Source organism: Oxyura jamaicensis, chromosome 21 (genome assembly GCF_011077185.1).
Source record: "Oxyura jamaicensis isolate SHBP4307 breed ruddy duck chromosome 21, BPBGC_Ojam_1.0, whole genome shotgun sequence".
NCBI classification, from domain to species: Eukaryota; Metazoa; Chordata; class Aves; order Anseriformes; family Anatidae; genus Oxyura; species Oxyura jamaicensis.
This window is the reverse complement of record NC_048913.1, coordinates 332,320-353,087: the sequence shown is the minus strand read 5'-3', so window position 1 is coordinate 353,087 and position 20,768 is coordinate 332,320. Positions and strand designations below refer to the sequence as shown.

The following is a 20,768-nucleotide window of genomic DNA, read 5'->3' as shown; positions in this document are numbered from 1 at the left end:
AATGTACCCTTGATATATTTAAAAACCATTATTAATCTTTGTCATTTATATTTTAAAAATAACTCTCTGATAGAAGCCAGCAGTCTTTAAATCCTTTTTAATTCACACCAACCTTGTGAGTGATTATCTTGCGGAGGAGATGTTGCAGCCAGCCTCTCAGTGTACTCGTTGATAAGCATGCGCTTTTAATGACACACCTGAAATGATCGTGTTCCCTCTGCACTAATCCTGTTACAGGGCATGCTAATGATGTCAAGGCTGGCAAGTTCATTGTTTGAGGAGTGTTTTCATAGTTTATGAAGGTGCCTTCGAGACAGAATTATAAATCAAGATATACCAGACCCTTTGTGTTTGTACCAAACAGCTGGGATTCCTGCGCTGGAGAGATTATAGAGACAGAGCCTGTGTCCCGGCGTGAGCTGGTTTGCAGCCAAGATAATGGCATTACTCAGGCATGACAGAGCACAGAGTAAAATATGCAGGTCATCCAAACAAGTGCCAATAAAGCCTTGATTCCACGCGTTAGCCTTAACATCAGTATTTATGGCATGGCATCCATATCTGCAAAAACAGATAGTCTAGACAATTCAGACAGTGATTTAGAGATAAGATTTTCCAGCACCCATCCGCTTATGTTTCAGTTAACATGATTTAAAGTCTTGTTGAAGTTTCACCAGAGTGAGGGCCAACTGTGGGGAAGACCAAAATCAAGAGTAAGGAAATAAGCCAAGAGCATTTTTCCTTGACAGCAGACAGCTGACTGTCCTTCAGTCTCCCCGGCACGCTGACCCCGCAGCACCCCACATCCCTCAGGGCAGCACTTACGCTCCCTGCATGCAGAGTGGGGTGACAGCTTCAGCTGCTGCCAGCGCCCAGCTTCTGCCTACAGACGCTCCCCGTCCAGAGCTCCCACTGAGGGCAGAGGTTGCTGGATGGCCACCGAGAGAGGAATTAGTTGCAGAAACTGGGGAGAAACTCCAAACTCCGTCAGTTTTGATGTTTCAGGACTTGAAATACACGGCATGTATTCAGTTGGTAAATGTGTTTTATGAGAGCCCTTTAGCTGATGGCATTCAGGTTGCTAATATTTACACTGAACATTTTAAAATATTTACCCCAAATAGTTTTGGAACTCATAAACACTAAGCTTGCTTTCCAAATAAGGTTTCTAAATGATATAGCTGTTTTGCATTTTTTCCATTCTTTTCTTAGCATTCATAGACCAAATTTCCCCAATTTGAATGTATTTGTCCATCCGATGTGCTATTGTTCATACCCAAACACCAGAAGAAGGGCTTAGGGTGGTGATAATTTATGAACATGTTTACTCCCTTTCTGCATATGTCTGTTTAAGATCATCATGCACGTTGGTTGTATGTAATCTCAGCATCTTTCCCTCAGACACAGCACTGCAGAAGGGAGTGGGAATACCTTTTGGGGACAGGGAAGTTCTTCCTGGCCCTGACTGCTGTTGTGTTAGGGAGAAGTTGGTAGCTGTCTATTTGCCTATTGTAGAGTTTGCTCCTACTTGTTGGGAAATGTTCACTGGATTCTAAATATCTTACCATTGGATTAAAAAATAAAAATAAAAAAAAAGGAAGAAGAAAGCAGCAGCCTGCCATGCCATCAGTGAGGAATTGAAAAGCTTAGCCCCAGGTTCAGTGCTGGATGCAAAAGCACCAAGTCCTGTGTTTCCCTGTTCATTCTGCAGCTGCACAGAGTGCTGCTCTCCAAGCTCTGACGCGGCAGGGCCGAGCATTTGCATCTGCACATACTGAGCTGCCTTGGTCGCCTGCGGGGCACGAGCACGGCGTGACCCCGCACAAGGACCTGGCGCACGGACCTGCTCCCCAGGGAAAGCAAGTGCCCATAGCAGCGTGCAGAGTGGTAATTACGAGTGTTGTTGCAATCAGTGCAGTTGCTAGAGTAAAGCGAAAAATGAAGTTCCTCTGCCAAATCCCCTGCAGCTGGCTTTACTTATTTTTTTCTTCTGTAATTGTGGAATATTGGCATGCTTAAAACATGCATGATCTGTGATCTTTCAGGGGAAATATCTGAAGAAAGCTGCAAGCAGGTTGCTCATTTGTTGCAATCTCTCATTTAAGGAAAACTTCAGTAGAGGGGAATATATCATCATATGCATGCCCATCCCTACTCCCCACGTGGACTATATTAAAAGCCAGCAGAGTCAGAAAATAATATTGTTTTTTTTAGCAATAAACATATTCTGTGGGCAGGAATTGTACGGGGATCTTTTAATAACAGTTTTGTGTTTGGTTTGTACTGGGCTTAGCTTCCAACTGACAGTGTTGTTTGAGTTTTAACACACTGGAAATCTGATTTTGCTGCAGGAAGGATTCCTTACACTTATTCATTTTGGGTAATTGGACAAGCAAAGTTCATTAAAACGACAACAACAAAACACTATCTTCTCATTTTGCTGTATAAAACAATACATGACAACATTTTTTTCAGTTTACATGCTCTCAGTTTTAAATCTGTGTACTTGAGTGATAAGCCATGTAAATTAGGTGTGTTTTTTTTTTTTTTTTTTTAGTTCTAGCTCTGCCCCCATAGTGCTAGTGCATCTCCAAGGGGTTTCTCTGCAGCAGAAGCTGAGGTCGTTGCTGCATGGTGGAGGACTTGGTTCCTCCACAACATGCAGGGTGGGCACAGGCACTTCTGCTGCAGCGATGGCACCGCAAGTCATCGAGTAACTGAAAAAGCTTCAGTCACCTCTCTCAAAAACTGACAAAAAGGCTGAATAAGTATCTGGTCATCTGCAGTTTGGGGTTTATGTCCATATATAAACTATCAAAATGATTAAATTCTGTCCATTGAGTCTTTAACCCACAGTGGTGTTTAAAATGTATTCTCCTAAAATTTTGCCCTGATATAACCTGCTATTCTGTTTTACCAGCAGAATCAAAGCCCCGGACTGACTCCAAAAAATGCCAGTGTAGCACACCGGATAACGTTCTCTCATTCCTGTCTCTGCCTTTTAAACTTGCTCACCATCCGGATAATGATTTCTTTCCTTAACCCTGTATCTGCTTTCTCTTTTTTTGTCCTTAGTGCTTGTATGGCTGTTACGTCCATTCTTCCATCATCCCCACGTTTCACAGAAGGTGCTACTGGCTTCTTCAGGTAGGATGGTGATGAGTTCATTTCTTGTGGTTTATTCCAATTGAACTTGTATGGCTGTGTTCCTTTTTGCTGTTGTGGAAGTCAGCTGTGCCCTTCTCTGGGGTGTTTGATTGCTTTGGGGGATGTTTCTTGTCCGAAGGTGACAGGAATTTTCATAAAGTGGTACATCTTTCTTTAGAGTTGTGAGATGTTTTCTCTATGTAAGTTTCTAGCTAATATAGAGCTGATGTATAGCTCCCTTCCTCTTTATAGCTTGAGCTTAAGTGTACCCTAAACAGAGTCAGCTAAAATGAGACTTCTAGATTTTTAGTTTGTTGGTTTGTTTTTTTCATTTTGAAGCAAGTCATGCAGTAGGAGCTCGGGAAGCCAACTGCTTCCTGAGTATGCAGCGTCGTGGGAGAGAAAGCAGCCCGTGGGGATTTGTCTGAATTTAGTGTAAACCTTATGGCAAGCTGCACAAAAAGCATGGGTGGAACAGCTTTCCTCCAGCAGGGAGTTTAGTTTTGAGGTTGTTCTGTTGGGTTACTGGGTGATTTTTCTTCTCGTTGTTGTGGGCACCATCAAGTCCCTTGAAAAGTCAAGCAGTTTTCCTCCTAGTTCTGCAGTGTTTGGGTAGTGGCCTCATACTGAGTGGTCCTCGGGACATGGTAGGTGTGCTCGGGTTCACTCGCTGAGTGCCTGGGGTGGGTATTTGCTGACACTGGAGTGCTAAATGTAGGTTTGCTGAGCTACTTGTATTCACTATTTACTGTTGCTTACAAATGCTGAGCATGTGGAAGCAATTCATTTTCTTTTGTTAGAAAACAGCACTTGACAAATACTGTAATCATGTTATTGTTTTAAAGATTAAACCCCCGCAATCCTGAAAACAACTGGGCCTAAGGAAAATGACATCTGTTTTGAGAAGTAAATGGAAAATACTTCCGTGTTTTTCCCTTGGTTTGGAATCAGACTTCCGTATTAAAAAAGACAAAGCTGTTGCTCTCTCAGCTGCGTAAAAGACACCTCACAAACCACAGAAGATGGTGCCTACTCGGTGGGCTTAATTAAAGGGAACATACACAAAATGTTACTGTCCTCTGCTATGCTTACATGCATCCCTGAGCTCTGTTTGCATCCTCAAAATACAAATGTTGTATGTAATTAAGTAAAGGGGCAAAAACCCTCCACGGCTGCAGTCAGAGCAGATGGTATTTCACCTACATGGAGGAAAACTGTGTTGTTGTGACTTTGCTGAAAATGCAGTGCAACCGTGTTGAATCTACCAACTTTAAGCCCTTCTAGCTGCAGGAGGTTTTCTTCACCACCTCTCCAGCTCCTGACCTGTGTACAAAGTTGGATGTAGCAGGCAGCAAGGAGATGGGGGAGTTGTTTATAAGCATGATTAAAGAAGCCATTAAAAGTTCACAGTTCAGTACACGGAACTGAACAAAATCTCTAAACTTAGAGTCCAGTTTGCCTTGGGCAGCAGACAGCTGTTTGTTTTATTATTTAGCGGCTGCCTCTGCTGGTGCCTGTGATGGATGATGTGACATGAGAATTCAAAGGAAATTCTAAGTTAATTCTGCACTGTAGACACAGCATGGCAGCACTGTGTGTGCTTGCTCAGTTAATGTTTTCTCCCAGGTGTCCCCAGTGAAGGCAGAGAGAGGACTGGGATGGGTGGAATAGCAGATCACTTGGTTCTCACAGTTCTTGCCTACATAGAACAGGAAGTTGGTTAGGGTGTTGGTGAAAAGATCCTCATTCTGCAGTCCCAAGAGCCCTGGGAAATAGAAGTGTTGTGAAAGCTTGGAAGGTGTTTAGCTTTGCTCAGTGCATGCAGCAGCACCTCCAGCTCCTGGCATGCTCAGCCCCTCAGTGGTGCTGCAGGACCTTCCCAAGAACACCAGCGGCTGGTCTGCAGCAACCGGAGCCCAGGCTTCAGCCCCTGCCAGTGTCAGAGAGCTTCCAGCATTGCTAAAGGGCAGCTCTGCTCACAACATTTTTCACGTAACCTGAAAATCTTGAGGAAGGCCACTTTCTGAAGAAATTCACGGGGCAGACAGCAGAGTCCCTCCTGTCAGATGCCAAGATGAACAGGTGATGCAAAATAGACTGCAAAACTCCAACCCAAAGTTGGACTGTGACCTGCAGGGAGGCTTGCTCCCAAACGCTAGGAGTTTCTTCATTCCCTCTAAGAGAGAATTTTCTAGCTTTGCACATTTTTCCATCAGGAAAATTCCCCCAGTTTCAACCCACTCTCCACTAGCCTGAGCAATGCTCGTGTAGCCGGTGCGCTCCCCAATGAAAGACAGTGCCAGGAGCACCCGGTGCTGCAGGTGGAACAGCCTGTGGGAGTCCCGCAGAGGTCCTCTCTCCCACGTCAGCCCTCTTCTTGTTAATCACCTGCTTTTGTTGTGTGCTCTCAGGGGGCACCACTGGACTTTGCTGGGACATTTAGAAGGCCTGTATCTAACCAGCTGCAGTGCAGTACCACAGGATCTCCTTTCCTGTATCCTGAGGTATCTCTTTTGTGGTCAGTGTTTAGGCCATCTTTTTTGCTCTGGTAATTGATTGGGATTGAGAAGAGTGAGTGTGGAAATGCATTTCTTATGAGCCTATTTTTAAAATGTGGAGCAGGACATTTCCTTGTGGATGGTATGCTTTTAGAAACAAGGACGCATTGTGCCTTCACCGTGTGAGGTGGCTCAGTTTCAGGCAGGGCTGGGTCCCACCAGGCCTGCAGCGGTTCAGAGCTTCGCGCTGGGTCAGTGCCCGATGGCCAGGATGCGGCACTGGTCAGGGGCTGGCTGCGGGCATGGGGGGACATGGCCCCTCTGGGGGGACACGGCCCCTCTGAGAGCCGAGCTGCACCCGGGGGCTCTGTACGGCTGCCCCAAGCGCGGAGTGGAAGAACGCTTGCTTTCCTTGCAGCCTGACTTAGGCAGCCGTTTGGCCTTGCTTCTTCCACTTGGCACTGCATTTTGGTTTCTTAATTTTACTATGGAAGGCTTTAAGAACAGTACGTAATAAAAATAATAAAGTACTTTTATTATTAAAGGTAATAATAAAAGATTAATGTGAATAATGCTATAAGCCTCATTCATCAATGTGCACCCCTGTGGGACACAATTCTGGAACACCCTCCTGTCCTATTAGAACTGCCAAATTATTCAAATGTACATTTAATGAATCTGAACTGTAAGCAAGAGTGTTTTCCAGGGGAGGACAGTGTCCTTGTGGTAGCAACGCCTTGGTGAAGGGATGAGGCCCAGGCCGGTGTGAGGAGCCTGATCTCAGTTTGCAGCAGAACACAAGGATGACGATGCTGGGTCTTTCACAACTCAGCAGCGGATGTTAATTTAGAGAAACAGGTTTTGTGTGCACTTGGAAGGCAGCATGACAGCCTGCTCCTGACTGAAAGGCAAACGGTGTTCAGTCGAGTCGCATTCACAACAGACCAAGTCCTTTTATCTTTTCCAAGTGTTTCCGTCAAGGCTCTGGCCAGTAAGCTCATGGTAATAATGTTTTCAGTGTTTCCTGTTGCCAAAGAGATACTATCCTGGCTTCGTTTTCAGAGGGGAAAAAGAAAAATATCATTGTGATGGCAAACTTGGCACTGTGCGGTTGCGATAGCAAGTCTGCTATACAGGACACAGCTGAGGTTTCCTCCTTTGTAATCTGAAGTTTTGTGGTGTTTTTTCTGAGACATTTTAGTCTTCATAATAAGTTTTAAACACTGCCTTACAAAAAAAGATACCTTTGTTTTCTTTTTAATAGATTTTGTAATTGTAGAACAAGCATTGTAATGCCTCTGCAGGAGACCTTCCAGCTCTGGGCACTCAGCCTCCCATACTGACTTCTTGGAGCTGAGTGAAGAAATAATGACAGAGGTACTGCTGGTGGTTCTCTACACTGTTTTCATATTTTTCTTTCGCATTCCTGATTTCTAGAAAAATAAAGTCGTGGTCTGCAAAACACATAGATACAGAGGGAGATGATGAGGTGAACAACTTCTTCAACAAGCATTTGGGAGGCCATGGAGAAATCTTCATCAGCACCTTAAAGACAAGGCTGCTGCAAAGCCTCCTGGGCTCATAATTTGCTGCATCTTTAATTAGTTGTACTCTTTTTGGACTACCTTCTGGTTTCCAGACATTTCATTTGGCCTTCTGTACTTCCATTCCCAAGGAAATTAACGATACTGTTATAAAAAGAAATAGCTTTTGTTGTGTGAATTCTGCCCCACCTCACACATTGCCTTGTCTTTTCAGGGCTTCCTCTGGCTCTGGGTGAGACAGTGCTTGAGCTGCACGTTGTGAGCACTGTGGGCCTTCACAGCCTCCTGCTGCGGCACAGCTCCACATGTGGCCCCGAGGAGGAGCCGCTCTGTGGGGGCGGCAGGGGTCCGGCCCGTCTGGTCCAGGACCAAACCCAGGCAGGTGGAGGCATCCCTCGCATACTGCAGTGCTGTCCCCAACTTAGGCCTCAAGCGGGAATCTTGCTGAAAGCCTGACAAAGCTGATGGCGTGTGACACCATCCCTTTCTAAAGAGCTCCTCGTGGTTTCGCATGCCCAGCAGCACTAAACCCTGTAACTGAATATAGAATGGTTCTTTTCTTTTTGGCATTACTGGTTAGCTTTCTAAAAGAAACAGTGCCTTAGCCATTTGCAGTCAGAACAGCACTGTGAAGTCTTTTTTTAGGTGTGAGTGATGGCAGGTACTCCTGGAAAGCCTTCAGCTCACAGGCACTGCCACTGTGCTGATTGGCTTGTTTGCCAGCAGGACGTTCATGTACGAGCACATGTGCTGCGTGTGTTCAAACCTTCAAAATGGCACCAGATTTTCTGTCAATAGAAAAGAAAAATGTTTGTACTCATAATGACTAATGCAGGAAAAAATGTGGATTTTCAGATATAGTCTATTTTCAAACATTGGCACAGCTGACTACAAAATGCAGAGTTCCCTTCTGTGTACTGGTAATTGGCACCCCAGGAATGTAAAATTAATCTAGTGCCAGGCTCCCAGGGCTGGCTGCTGTGAGCGAAGGTTATTGGAAGCAGGCTTTGTCTGTAACCATTAATACCAATGTGTTTCTTGCTCTTTTCCACTCCCATGCAGTACAGCTAGAGACTCTGTTGGACAGTCTGATGGGGAGCAGGGCTGATGGTTGGCATTTTCCATCCCGCCTTTAGGAGATTCTGAATATATTTTATTCTATTGGTGTTAATACACTGCAATTGTGGGTAGGGATAAGTTGAAAACAGTCTTTCTTTCCGTTCTAATAAGTCATATACAGACCGTGCTTGCTACAGAAACATGCTTTTTTTTTTTTTTTTTTTTTTTTAAATAAATTCACAGTAACTATATATATTAGTTCTTTATAACATGGGAGAGAACTTTTTCGTATTGCTATCTTTTCTGTAATAGTTTGCTTAAACATGGAGAGAATGTGTATTTGAGGCACTCATTAATATGATTGTTGTTTTTTTTTGTTTTTTTTTTGTTTTTTTTTTCCAAATGCCTTCCCACTTCCTGCAGTAAATTAATAACAATGGTCACAGCAAATAGAGGCCAGGAATTGTTGACAGAAGGCTGCTGACATGCTAGGACATCCTCTGATTCATCTATAAAAGAAAAAAATATGGAATAAAATAAAAGGAATTATGAGCAAATGTTCAAATAAAGCCTATGAATTAGTTCAAAGAATATTCATTAGCTTAGTCATTTGCCAGTACCATTTGCACAGGTGAGATTTTCTTGATAAACATGTTTGTGGAAGTAGGAAGTGCAGGGAATACTGATACCTATGGATGTTCAGTCTGTTGGTGTTTACCTATTCATCACAGCCCATCAAACAAATTAAGGCTAGCAAGCATTTGAGAGCAATATGTAGGCAGATACCTTTCTCACACTCCATGCACATTAACTGCTCACTCAATTATTTACAATGGTGAAAAAAGTGTGTAAATAGCCAAGTGCCCCCAGATAAGTCCATGGAGAGGAGTGTGGCACAAGCCAGCAGGGTGCAGGCTCATCTGCCAACAGAGGGAGGACAGGGCCTGTGTCCCAGCAGGGCTTGCCTCAGCCCGGTGATGGCCCTGGGTACCCCACATGAAAGGCACTGGGAGGACACTTCCCTTGTCTCCTGCAGACTTGTGTAACATCTGCACCGTTCATATACTGCCGCATTGCCCCTGCACTGCTCTTGTGGTGGGTCAGGCATGCCAGTGCTGGGAGCAGGTAATCTGGGGATGACAGGAAAAGTACAGGAGATGCCAGTACTCATCAGAACTGTTGCAAATCAGGCTTCACAGTAACAGCTGCAATGCAAACCTCCAATCTTGTAGTAGCTAAAAAACAGCTGTGTTGCATCATTAAGCCTTGCATGCTCACAGGATGCTCTCAGCAGCCAGGGGAGTCACTGTGAGGCTTTACCACAGAGTAGAAAACGTCAGGGAGAAATCCAGGCAGATAGCAGCTGTATAGGTGTGATGTCCAGGCAAGAAGTCTGTCCTGGAAGCAGTAAGTGAGACATGCTGAAGGGGACGTTGCAGGTGTGCAGAGTGCTGTTAGTGGTGTTTAATCATCATTCACGCAGTCCTGCGTGCACCAGCTGCATCTTTCTGAGTATCCATAAGCAATATCTGATAGCTCATGCTGTGCTGCACCAAGCAGCAGCTTCCGCTTCCCTGGCTTGAGAAGCAAGTGACAGCTTGAAGATTGTGGTCTTTTTAACATGAGTTGGAAATATTACAATCTCATAAAAATTCCTGAGACTTCTGCTCAGTAATAGTTTTTATTTTTCATTTGGGTAAAATAGAAATGACTGGGCAATAAAGCATTAAAGATCTTGCACTGTATGTGGGCACTTTAGATAGGTCCCATATTGTTGAAGGAACGAGAGGTGTAAGTCAGGCACTTGGCATAATGAGCCTTTGCCTTTCTTCCAACAGGAATGCAAACTGTTGCTATTATGCTGGCACATTTCCCAAAGTGTGAATGTTAGCCCATATGACAAAATTAACTGTGTATGGCAGTGTAACAAAGGATGGAGGGGTATCTAGCTGGCATTAGTGTGGCCCGGCATCACGAGCTGCGGCTCCACAGCACTGTTCTGCTACGTGGCCATGGGACTGTGACAGAAGAACCCGAGGTTCAGGATCCCTGCCAGAGAAGGAATGGTAGTGGTGATGTTCACAACCCTGTACAGAGGCACTCTGAGACCTATTGCCTTTAGCGCTATTTCATTTTGAAGTTCTTCATGCAGGGTCTCTGTCCCAGTGTAGAAGCAGTTACTCTGTGATTGCTATTAAGCTTAAGGAAATCCAACAGAGAATATAGAAGTGGAGTAAACTGCTATTTATTCCAGTGCTTAATCAGTGCCTATGCATATCCAAGGGTTAAAAACACTCATTTTAATCCCAAGATTTCTACCTGTGGCTGGAAGGTGAAGCCTCCTGAGATCCAGAACCTCCAGGGAGGTTTTGCGATACTCGCCATCCCTAACATGGTTTCTGGGGCCTGAAAAATCCAAATTTTTTTTTTTTAATTATGTCAGTCTCTCTGATGTCACACACTTTTAACCCATATTTACTCCTGATAATAAATTTCAAAGAAACCCTTTGAGAGGTGTTAGCTGCACCCCCTCACAAACACCTGAACCTTTTCATTCATTTGGCCAGAGAAGAGAAGCTGCTAGGTACCCACTTGCCAGTCTCAATGCGACTCAGTCTCTTCAGGGATCACACAAAATGAAGCTCTGTTTGAGAGGAGTGAATAATTAAATATGTTTGAAGGCTCCTTTGGTGGCTCTGGACTTTGCATAAAGCTCAAGTTCCATTTAGTGTGAATGCCCCAAAACTTAAATTGCATTAGTACAGCTTTTCTAAAAACAATTTGTGTTGTGCTTTGTTGTACTTACAGTTCTTTGGACAAATTATTTTGGTCAGTAGTCCAAAATGCTTTTGTTATGTTTGTAACATGAATTGCAATTACAAATTACAGTGCAGGAGCCTTTCCTTGATTTCCTTTTTCCTTAGAAAATCTCACCTTTGTTTCTTACGTAACTCATTGCTTTGAATAAGGGTTGCCACTGTGGGTTTTCCTCTCTCCTTTTCTTGTTTTCAGGCCTAGCTGTGAAAATGGCCATTTGTTCACTCTGGTCACTCCTTCAAATCTGTAGCTGTCTATAATAAGTTGCAGGACGCAGGCATTAAACCCAGCAACAAAGGAAAAAGAGAAATGAAGTAATGTGTCATGTAGTTCTTTAGAGATTAAAATTATTAATTAGTCTTATTATCCAGAACATGCCAGTCTGCTAATCCTTCACCAGACAATCTGTTTTATGCCTCCAATGCTACATTCTATCAGCTCTGCAAAATGGTTGCTTCGAATATAAAAGACTGTGCACGGTGGTTTGGTTGCCATCTTTATTTGTCAAACCAAATAAATGGTCTTCTCACTTGTATTTGACAACTTTGAAAAGGCAGAAAAAAAGTAAAAGCCCTTTAATTTTCTTGTATACAGTTGTTCCTTTAATGTAATCTTCTTTTGCGAGTGCATTCTTAATGAAGTACTCATCTTTAAAGCACAGGAATAAGTGATTATAAATATATATATTTGCCCCAGGAAACACTTCTTTTTTTTTTTTTTCCCCTTTGAAGGTGGATGCAGCCCTACTTGAAGACTTTTTGGTCAATCTCAATATTTCTGCACTGTCGTTAAAACAAATACAAGTTTTGTGATGCCTAGAAAGAACAACTTTGCTGGGCATCTTCTCTGTTTCACTGATGAATTTTGGGCAATGCAGTTGCTGTTTGTGGCTTGTGGCTGGCTGAGGTCTTGGACACATCTCTTGCTTGGACGTGGTTGATACGTTTTTGCTGAGTTTCTGCAGGGCAGAGCGTCTCCCCTTGGGAGCGCATGGTCGGCTGGTGCAGCAGTGGTGGGCGCTGCTGGTGTCCCTGAGAGAGCTGCCGGGGAAGCAGCCCTCCTGATGGCCCGGCAGAGGCCTGCCTGGGGATGGCTCAGCTCAGTAATGTGCTGTGGGCTGTCTTGCACTTGTCTTCTCATTCCTCACTTTATTCTTTTCACGTGAACAGCATAAGCAAGAGAAAACAAATAATGTAAGATGGTGCAGAAGAGGTAGAGTATCCTTTAACTTCCTTCTGATACAATTAGGACCTTTTTAATGAACGTGTAGATGTGTTTTCAGGGCAACTGCATCAATTGAAACCCATCTTCAGTCTTTGAAATAGTACAGACATACATTTGCGTACGCACACGCACTCCTATGATCTATTCAAGTTGAAGGCTATTTTTGCCTTATTTTTCTTCCTTCAAGTTTTACTTGCTCACTGATGTTAACTTCTCATAGGGTCATTGCCTTCACTAAAATTAAATTCCATCTGGCAAAGCTCATCACAAGCTGTCTCCTAGTGATCTCCTTCCTCTTGGTAAGAACAAAGCTGTCCTGTGCACCGGACTCCAAAATCACCTTTGTTTCAAATCATCCTTTGTTTCACAGAAAGTACACCCCCTCTTTTATTAGAGGAAGGACAAAAAATAGAAGGGAACCACGCGTTTGAGGCCTCCTTTTTGGGAGAACCAGAAGTGTGTCTATTTTACATCCATCTTGACACTGCAGACCACAGAAATAAATCAGGATGTTGCTTTCATTAAAAATGTTTTTCATGACAAAAATCTATAGTAGATAAAATTGAACTTGCAACTCAGCCTAGGCCATACTCTTTTATCAGTCTGGATACCTTCAAAACAAAGATGTGTTTTGACACTTGCAGGATGAGGAAAATGGGTCTGTGGAGAAATGCAGCAATAACCCTCTTCTGATGTTCCAGCAAAGGGGAAACAGAGAAGATTACAAATGAACTGGTATCTAGGAGGCTGGAAACATTTTAGCAGGAGTGCTTTATCTTTTGTAATGTTTTTATAAATTATTTATTAACACGCTGCATTTTCCCTTGAAATTGGATAGAAAAGCAAAATGTGTAGCAGGCAGATTATATTCTAGAAGAAAGACGCCAGTGATTAAAAAACAGTTTCCAACTATTTCAAGCATATAACTTTATTTTAGATGAGTAGTCTGCTATTTTTGTATCACTCTCCACCATTTTAAAGAAAATGCAGGATTCATTCTTTAGATGTATGAGAAGACTGACACTAATGCAAGCAAACTAAAACACAGTCAGAGTGCTTTAGCTGTTGCTTAAATAATCTGTTGTCATTTATAGAAGAGATGCATTTCCCGAACTGCTTTGGGACGTGCCTTGGTTGCTAATCAAGAGGAGTTATTATAGGGGCAACATAAAAAAGTCCAAAACATGGCCGACTCCTGCAAAAATGGAAAGCAGATTTTATGCTTTTGGCTCTTTGTGGAAATGATGCACCATTTGCACTTTACATCTGACTTGGGGGACTGAAAGCAGTGTATCTGTCACTTTATAGCCGCTGTAATCCTGCCATGTGCTATTGGCACAGCTAATGTGATGGAGGAGAGCAGCACATGCCTGAGCCAGCTGTGTTACCAGGCAGCATTTTGTTTGCAATTCAGGCAGCGCCGCGCGGATGTGACACTGGCCTTATGCAAACAGCCTTGTCTCTATCTGTTCCTAGCGTCTTCTTCCAGGAGCACCTGCATTATCAAAAATGTATTTTGCCCCAGTGGTTACAAAAAGAACAGAAAACAGGATTAGTTCAGGGATGCCTGAGGACCCTGCTGAGGTGTCACATTGCTGGAGAATATTAAAATCTTTATGACACAGATTGGAACCAGATAGCTTTTGCTGGAATGTATGCCCACCTGTTCACCTAGGAAGATCCCACCAAGAGGGCCCATGCACACTTTCAGACTCTGCCCTGTTTCCTGTGTTGTTACCACCAAAGTATCCTCACTGCAGGAATCGCAGTCAGGGAACAGCACAACTCAGCTGGAAATTAAATCAAGACACAGATTTCGAGTTACTTATTAATACTCCCTGTATACCAAGGATTAGGTTTTTGGTGATGCTTAAATTGAATTCTAAGGCTATTTTGAAATGTATAATATGCTGAATTTACTTCACCTCAGGTTTGAGTTAATGGTTTATTAAATTACGCACCTTGCAGTAGCAAGGCTGTTTCCTGGCGTACGACATTTAGGCTTACAGAAGGAATGCAGCAATATTGCTGATCTCATCCACGTACTCCCTGGCCAATTATTAGGTCTGCAGGTGTCCATGAATGTATTATACTGTCAATTGAAGTTTCACCTGCACTGGTAAGGCATAATGAGGGATTAGGTTGGAAATTTTGTAGTGAATAAAATTGCAGTTTGAGTTTAGAGATTTAGAGTACATTTCAGGGTGGGTGTGAGAAGGCTTATAGCAGATGTTGCTAAGACTGAAGTCTCTCATTCTAACACAGGACATTTTTTCCTTTAATATGTAGTGGTTTTGCCTGCAGTGAGTTACCTCTCTTTAGTATTTCATCTATTAAGGCACTCTTTTCTAAGTGTTTCAGGCAAATCACTTCCCAGTTGCCTGTGGTTTTGAATGCTTTTCTTGCTGTCCTTCTGCCTGTGTGAACTTCTCACTTGTTATCCCGGTTGCTTTTATTCTCAAAATCATCTTTTATTTCTGAAGGAGTATCTGCCTATTTCTCTTCTGTTGAATGGCTGCCTTCAACTATCTCCTGCTGCCTTACACTCCTGCTGTCTGCTCCCAGATAATGAATCCTCTGAGGTCTCCTTTCTTGCCCTGCCCCACTCACACGAGGGGCACAAGCTGCTGCTTTGCTGTCATGATGGTCTGGCACAGTGTCTGCGGCTCAGCTGAGGACCCTTGCCTGTGTCCATCGCCGCTGGCGGGCTCTTTTTCTACCTTCTGCTCTGATCCACCTGCCTGTGCTCCAGTACAGCATTCTTTAGGCAGAGATGCATCCTCCTTATGACTGATTGCATGGAGCTGAGCTGTGCAAGGCAAGGGATTTCTCCTGATACTTTTCATTTTAAGAACTGAAACCTTCCCATGCTGTCTGAGGTAGCCTCCTGTAACATGGTAATTTCTGACCTTTTTGTGTATGTCTTTGGACAAATGCATGACTATATATAAAAAATACAGCAACACCCTCAATGTAACAATCTTTGAATGTACAATTCCAAGAGCTTGCCTGTTGCAGGGAGCTGAAAGCAAAATTCAGATTTCACTAGATGGCCATGCACCTACACTTTTGAAGTATTCCAAGTCCCTACCCTGGTGAGCACTGGTATTTGGAACTGGGCAATAATAAACCACAGGACGCTGAATGAGACCTGTTTGTGCTGTCTGCCAGCATAGGGCATCGGGGAGATGCCAGGCTGGATCAGTCCAGAGCATCAAGAAGGGCTGTCCATCGTGCAGCGGACCACAAGCCCAGAAGTTTAGGCACTGTGTCATTTCTGTGGCGATGTTCTCCCAGGAAATCTTTCTAGCCCAGGATGAGGGCTTTGTTTACAAGAATTTAGAATGGTATATACTTCTGATACTGTTACTGGTGACCTTGCACTTTCCATCAAGAAAAAACAGTGTTTTGCAAACATGACTGCTTCTTATTTAATAATAACTCCATAATTTATTTTATGGTTACATAATATGAGGTACAAAAGGTCAAATGAAACCTGAGGCCAAGAATGGGCTCAAGAGCATGCCCTGGAAAACCACCCAGGAGTTCACACCCTTTTTGATGTATGTGACCTAGATTGATGTATGTGACTGATTGATGTATGTGACCTAGAGAGTGACTTATTTCTACTGACTCGGAAAATAGCAGGCATTCTCAGATAAACTTTACAAGGTCCTTCTGCACATTGATAGATCTATAACATGCTTTGAAGTATTGTCTGGTTGCAGTTCCTGCAACATTGTTATGGATATGCAGGATGCTCTGCATGGCCCGAATATTTGAAAACCATGCGTTGCCACTGGTATCGGGCTGGTATCACCTGTAACTGGATGCATTAGTCACGATGGTGTTAAGCACTCTGCTTGACATGATCAGGCTACATATAGTTTTTGAAGTAAATAGTAAAATAGTGGTGGCATTGTCAGGGGGAAAGAAATTCAGAAAATGCGATCAGTCTGCATGACCTGAGTCTTCCTTTGTGTTTCAGGTACTTGAGGCTAGGAGCAGCTTGCTTTTGCCAGGGAGAGCTCTGACCCAAGGGAAGGCTTTTGGAAGTGTTGGTCTATTGCTTATCAACCGCAGTTAGGCAGGAAGATATTTCAGGTTCTGGTATTGCAGGTGTGTATGTACTAAGTACAAGAGTTGTCAGCAAGTCGTTTGGTATGGAATGTCATTCTGATGGGCCTCGTGCAGGGCTTGGTGGTCAACAGCAGTTGTAACAGAGTCTTGCCTAAGTGGTGATGTGCAAAAAGGGAGCAGCGAGAGATGAGGTGTGAATTTAAAGACTATGTTTAAGAGATGCTGGGCTTAATTATATTTTCTTAATTGAAATAAAATAAGGAAGAATTAAATTGCTAGCTTACATCTAACAGCAAAATTTATCAGCAAAACTTGTTTGCATTTCTGCAGTCCTAAGAGCTCTAATTATGACCTAAGAGCTCTAACTATGACCCAGGACCCAGTGTGCTGAGTGTCATGCAGAGTGGCCTTAAATGCTTGCTTTGTGAGGCTCTGAAAGTGGCTGAGAAAAGAGAAATAATCCAAATCAATTTGCAGAAATTAAATATGGACAATAGCTCTGAAAAAAAAAAAAAAAAAAAAAAAAGCAATGGAGATATTTCATGAATAGAAGTACTTTCAGAGGAAGTTGAGGAAAAGGAGCTGTTTAACTATGATATGTACTGTTGCATGGGGTTAAAATGTTGCATATGGCTAAAATGGCTGAAGATCAAAGAAACTCACTTCAGGTGGAACAGGAGGAGAAAAAATCCAAGCTCTGTTGTAGTCATGTAAGAATGACAAAATCTGTATTATGTGGGATATTTGAATGATACTGGACAATTGTCTAAGATTCAGATATTTTCCAAACACAGCAGACTTGCAATGTTAACTTCAAAGCTTTTTTTTTTCTATAGAAAAGTAGTGCTCATGCACTTAAAATTATTAGAGAATTTGTATGAATGCAATGCATATGCACTAAAAAGCTATTATTAAGCAGCTGTCAGGAGTACCAAGCAGACACTTGTTAAAACCAAAGGTTATTTTGGTGTTGCTTGGTTATTTCTTAAAAATTCGGCTAACTGCATTAGATACATATGAATATCGAAGATACCGGAGGTACCTTCTGTCTCATTCCTTTTGTTCATTAGTTAATGCATCTTGTGGGAAGACTAAATTAATGGTACTTTAGAAGGCAGAGGTTTTAAAACTGACAGTGTTAAATGGGAGCTCTCTAAGGCATGACACTAGTAAAGAGAAAATGCTTTCAAGTAAGTATTAAGTATAGCTACTCAAATGTCCTTTTAGCTTTCAAGTAGGATAACAATGTTTTTTAAAATCACTCCCCTGCTTTCACATATGAAAGCCAACAATTGAGAGGCAGATTTTCCTTCAGGTTTATTTATTTGCTCTGGTGTGAAATAGCATAGCAAACTTAACAGGATCACCTCAGAAGAGCTTATTACGATGATGATTATTATTATGACAAAACTAAGTATTCTGGCAAATCCAGCCGAGTTTTGAACAGCGGGTGATTCTCAGGGAGAAGCCTTTACTTTTACCTGAAAGTGTCACAAAACTTCTTCCCTCAGTTCAAACTGACCTTGGTTCCAACAACAGGGACCCCCCCCACCACATACCGATGAGGAGGGAATAGTAACATGCGGTGCTACCTACTGGGTGGGTATACGTGTTTCCTGACAAGAGAGGCTAGGAGTGAAAGTGATATTGTGACTCCTTTAATGTCTTTGGGAGGAGGGGAAAGAAAAAAAAAAAAAAAAAAAAAGAAAAAAAATGTCCAATTTATCCACGGTTAAAGAAACTCTATTTTTCTTTGGTCAGAAATACTTGCCCTTACAAGAGAAGGGCATTCTAGAGCTCTAAGAGTATAGAATCAAAAGGGTTAATTAAAACCATGAGCCACTGGAGGGACAAGCTTGGAATTCTGGAGCTTCATCTAGGAAATCATGAAAGCTGTGCGTAAAGACAGCTTGAAAGTGTTCTGCACAATGTGCTGATGCCCACGAGCTTTGCCACGGGGCCCCTCACCTCTCGTCGTGGCTCCATCCGGCCCAGCCATCGGCACCTCCATGCGGAGTGGCAGGGCCCCAGCACCGGCATGGGAGGTGACACCACGTCACTGCAGCCGTTGCAGGCGTCCTTTGTAGGATTTGCCCTTCACAGTTCAGCAAAACACTGCAGTCATTTCCTGCTGGAAAAGGGAAAGGGGAGTCTGCTGGCAATTTCACTATTCCTAATGCTTGTTCCTGGAGTGTGTTGTAAATGCCAGATCCCAGAGTAAATGAGGCTGCCAACACACAGGAAGAAACTAAACTCTAACGTAACATTTGAGATGTTTCCCATTGTTGTCACCAGCTTCCTAGATGGCAGCAGCAATCCTGAGTGTGGATCTACATTTCTAACACGGGGGCAGAGCTCCTCACCTTGCCCCAAGGTCTGTGGCTATTTCTCAGTGCCGCTCTGGAGCGCTGTCGTTGGGCGGCTCCGGTGGCCCAAGGGCAAAGCTGGGCTGCAGAGAAAAGGCACAGCTGCTCTGTGGTGTGCTCAGCCCCGCGTCCCTGCATCAAGTGATCAGTAATTGCAGTCATTTTTTTATGAACGTAGAACATTTGTGTTTATTTCTCTTTATAGCCTACATCTGTGGCTTCTTTAGGCATTTTGCTGTTCTGAAGATACAATACTAGTGTCCGTAGTGCTTTCAGGCTGCAAGGAGGCCCTTCATCAAGTGTGATTCAACCAGATGTCACAACATGCTTAAACCTCTACCTTCCAGTATGGAGGCACATGCAAGGTCTTTGCTGTATTGTGACCATAAATAAGTCTGGTTTTGTAGTACCCACATTAGATATTTAATACACTGGAGAGTTGTTGCCTTTCTGAAACGCATCAGTCAAATTTTGCTCAGCTCATGATTTTGTGAAAGAGAGAGGAAGAAGTAAAAAACACAAACCAAACCTGAAAAACCTACCACCCAGGGGTGACAAAGTAAAAAGCTGCATCTGTCCTGCTAGGAATTTGCCTTATATACATAATATGAAGCCGTGTAGGAAAATGAATTGATGCAGAAAACAAATCCCCTTTTCAGCGTACAGGAAAGAGAATGGAGCCACTACATCAGTTTTGATATGAATGGGTTGAGTAAGGTACAGAAATCAGCCCTGAACTCTTTCTGCAGTGTTTGGCACTTGCACAAATAGCTTGAGCCTGAAATGCTGTTATTCTTTCAGTTTTATTGAACATTAAATCCATCACAAAATATGCAGAAAGAAAAATGAATGTAACGTCTTTCAAGGTCACTTATGTGGATTGTTTCTTTGCAGGTAATGTAACTGCATTGGGCTTTCTGTAATAAAGTGGCATCAGTGCAGGAAACCATACATTTCATAGTATGAACTCCAAATCATACAGCAATGTTCATCTTTTTATGGAAAAATAGGGCAAATATGTACTGTAACCTGCTACCTCTAAAGTAAGGCACTCTGATTAACAGTAATTAAAACTATTATGGAATGTCATATCCTAACTGCCATTTACTTACCTTTTCTTTGGTGTAATTTTCTTCTCAGGAGCCCAGGTAACTGCATAGTGATTCTGTGATATCCCAGGGAACACTAGCCCTGTGAGCATCTAGGGCAGCACAGCAGCTGAGACCCGCTTAAGTTCTGAAAGGCACTTGGTTTTAAACCCATTTAATGCCTACATTCTGCTGATAAATCTGTGTCCTTTTGAGAAAAAAAAAAAAAAAACTGAGTTAACCTTGTAGTTGTAGAGGGAAAGAAGAACATTGCACTTACTGGATACTGGGAAGCTGATAAAAGAAGCTACCTAAAACAGCTTTTCTGTGTGCAATACCACTACAGCCCACAGAGTCTTTCCAAGCTCAAAGTGACCCATAATCTTGCTCACACAGTGAGATTTGTCATCCTTTCAGGGAACTAAACCCTTGTTTTCTGGTTTTGTCTAGTGACAAAAAATGAAATCTGCAGTCAGATTCAGGAATTAATAACCTGCATGATATTTGGAGGGGCAGCTCTAAGGAACTCTGAGGGAACTTTTCTGGGGAGAGGTGCAGTATTGAGTTTGAGTTTTAACAGCAGTTTCCTGAAATTGCTTGATTATCATGAGCTACGAACAAGTAAAGCATCGCAGTTGCTTTAAAATGTCAACTTCTTTATAGCTTTACTACACGAGGTAGACCTAAGCACCATCTTTAGGCAAGGTGAGGAATAATCTGTCCCCCAGCTGCAACCTTTCCACAGTGCCCTTGTCTTTTGAAGGCCTCATGCTGTCCCTGGTGCTCCATGCACCAGGGCTGCATAAGCTCAAATTTCCAGCCTGCAGCTCGTGTTGCAGGGAAAGGGAAGGAGAGGCTATAGAATAGACTTGATTAAAAAGTGCTTTTTCTTTTTCTCTTGAAAGATATTTGCAGTGAAAACTGTACATGAAATTTATACTCCTC

General features: G+C 42.9%; 1 protein-coding gene across 6 annotated transcripts in view; it reads left to right on the top strand.

Moving 5' to 3' along the window:
- The window catches only part of CAMTA1 (calmodulin binding transcription activator 1), a 372,227-nt gene that overhangs the window by 226,868 nt on the left and 124,591 nt on the right, over positions 1–20,768 (top strand). For all 6 annotated transcript variants that reach the window (XM_035344587.1, XM_035344586.1, XM_035344584.1 and 3 more), the window contains exon 5: positions 3,076–3,147. In XM_035344587.1, the coding sequence (XP_035200478.1) occupies positions 3,076–3,147 (72 nt within the window). The remainder of the gene's footprint in view (positions 1–3,075; positions 3,148–20,768) is intronic.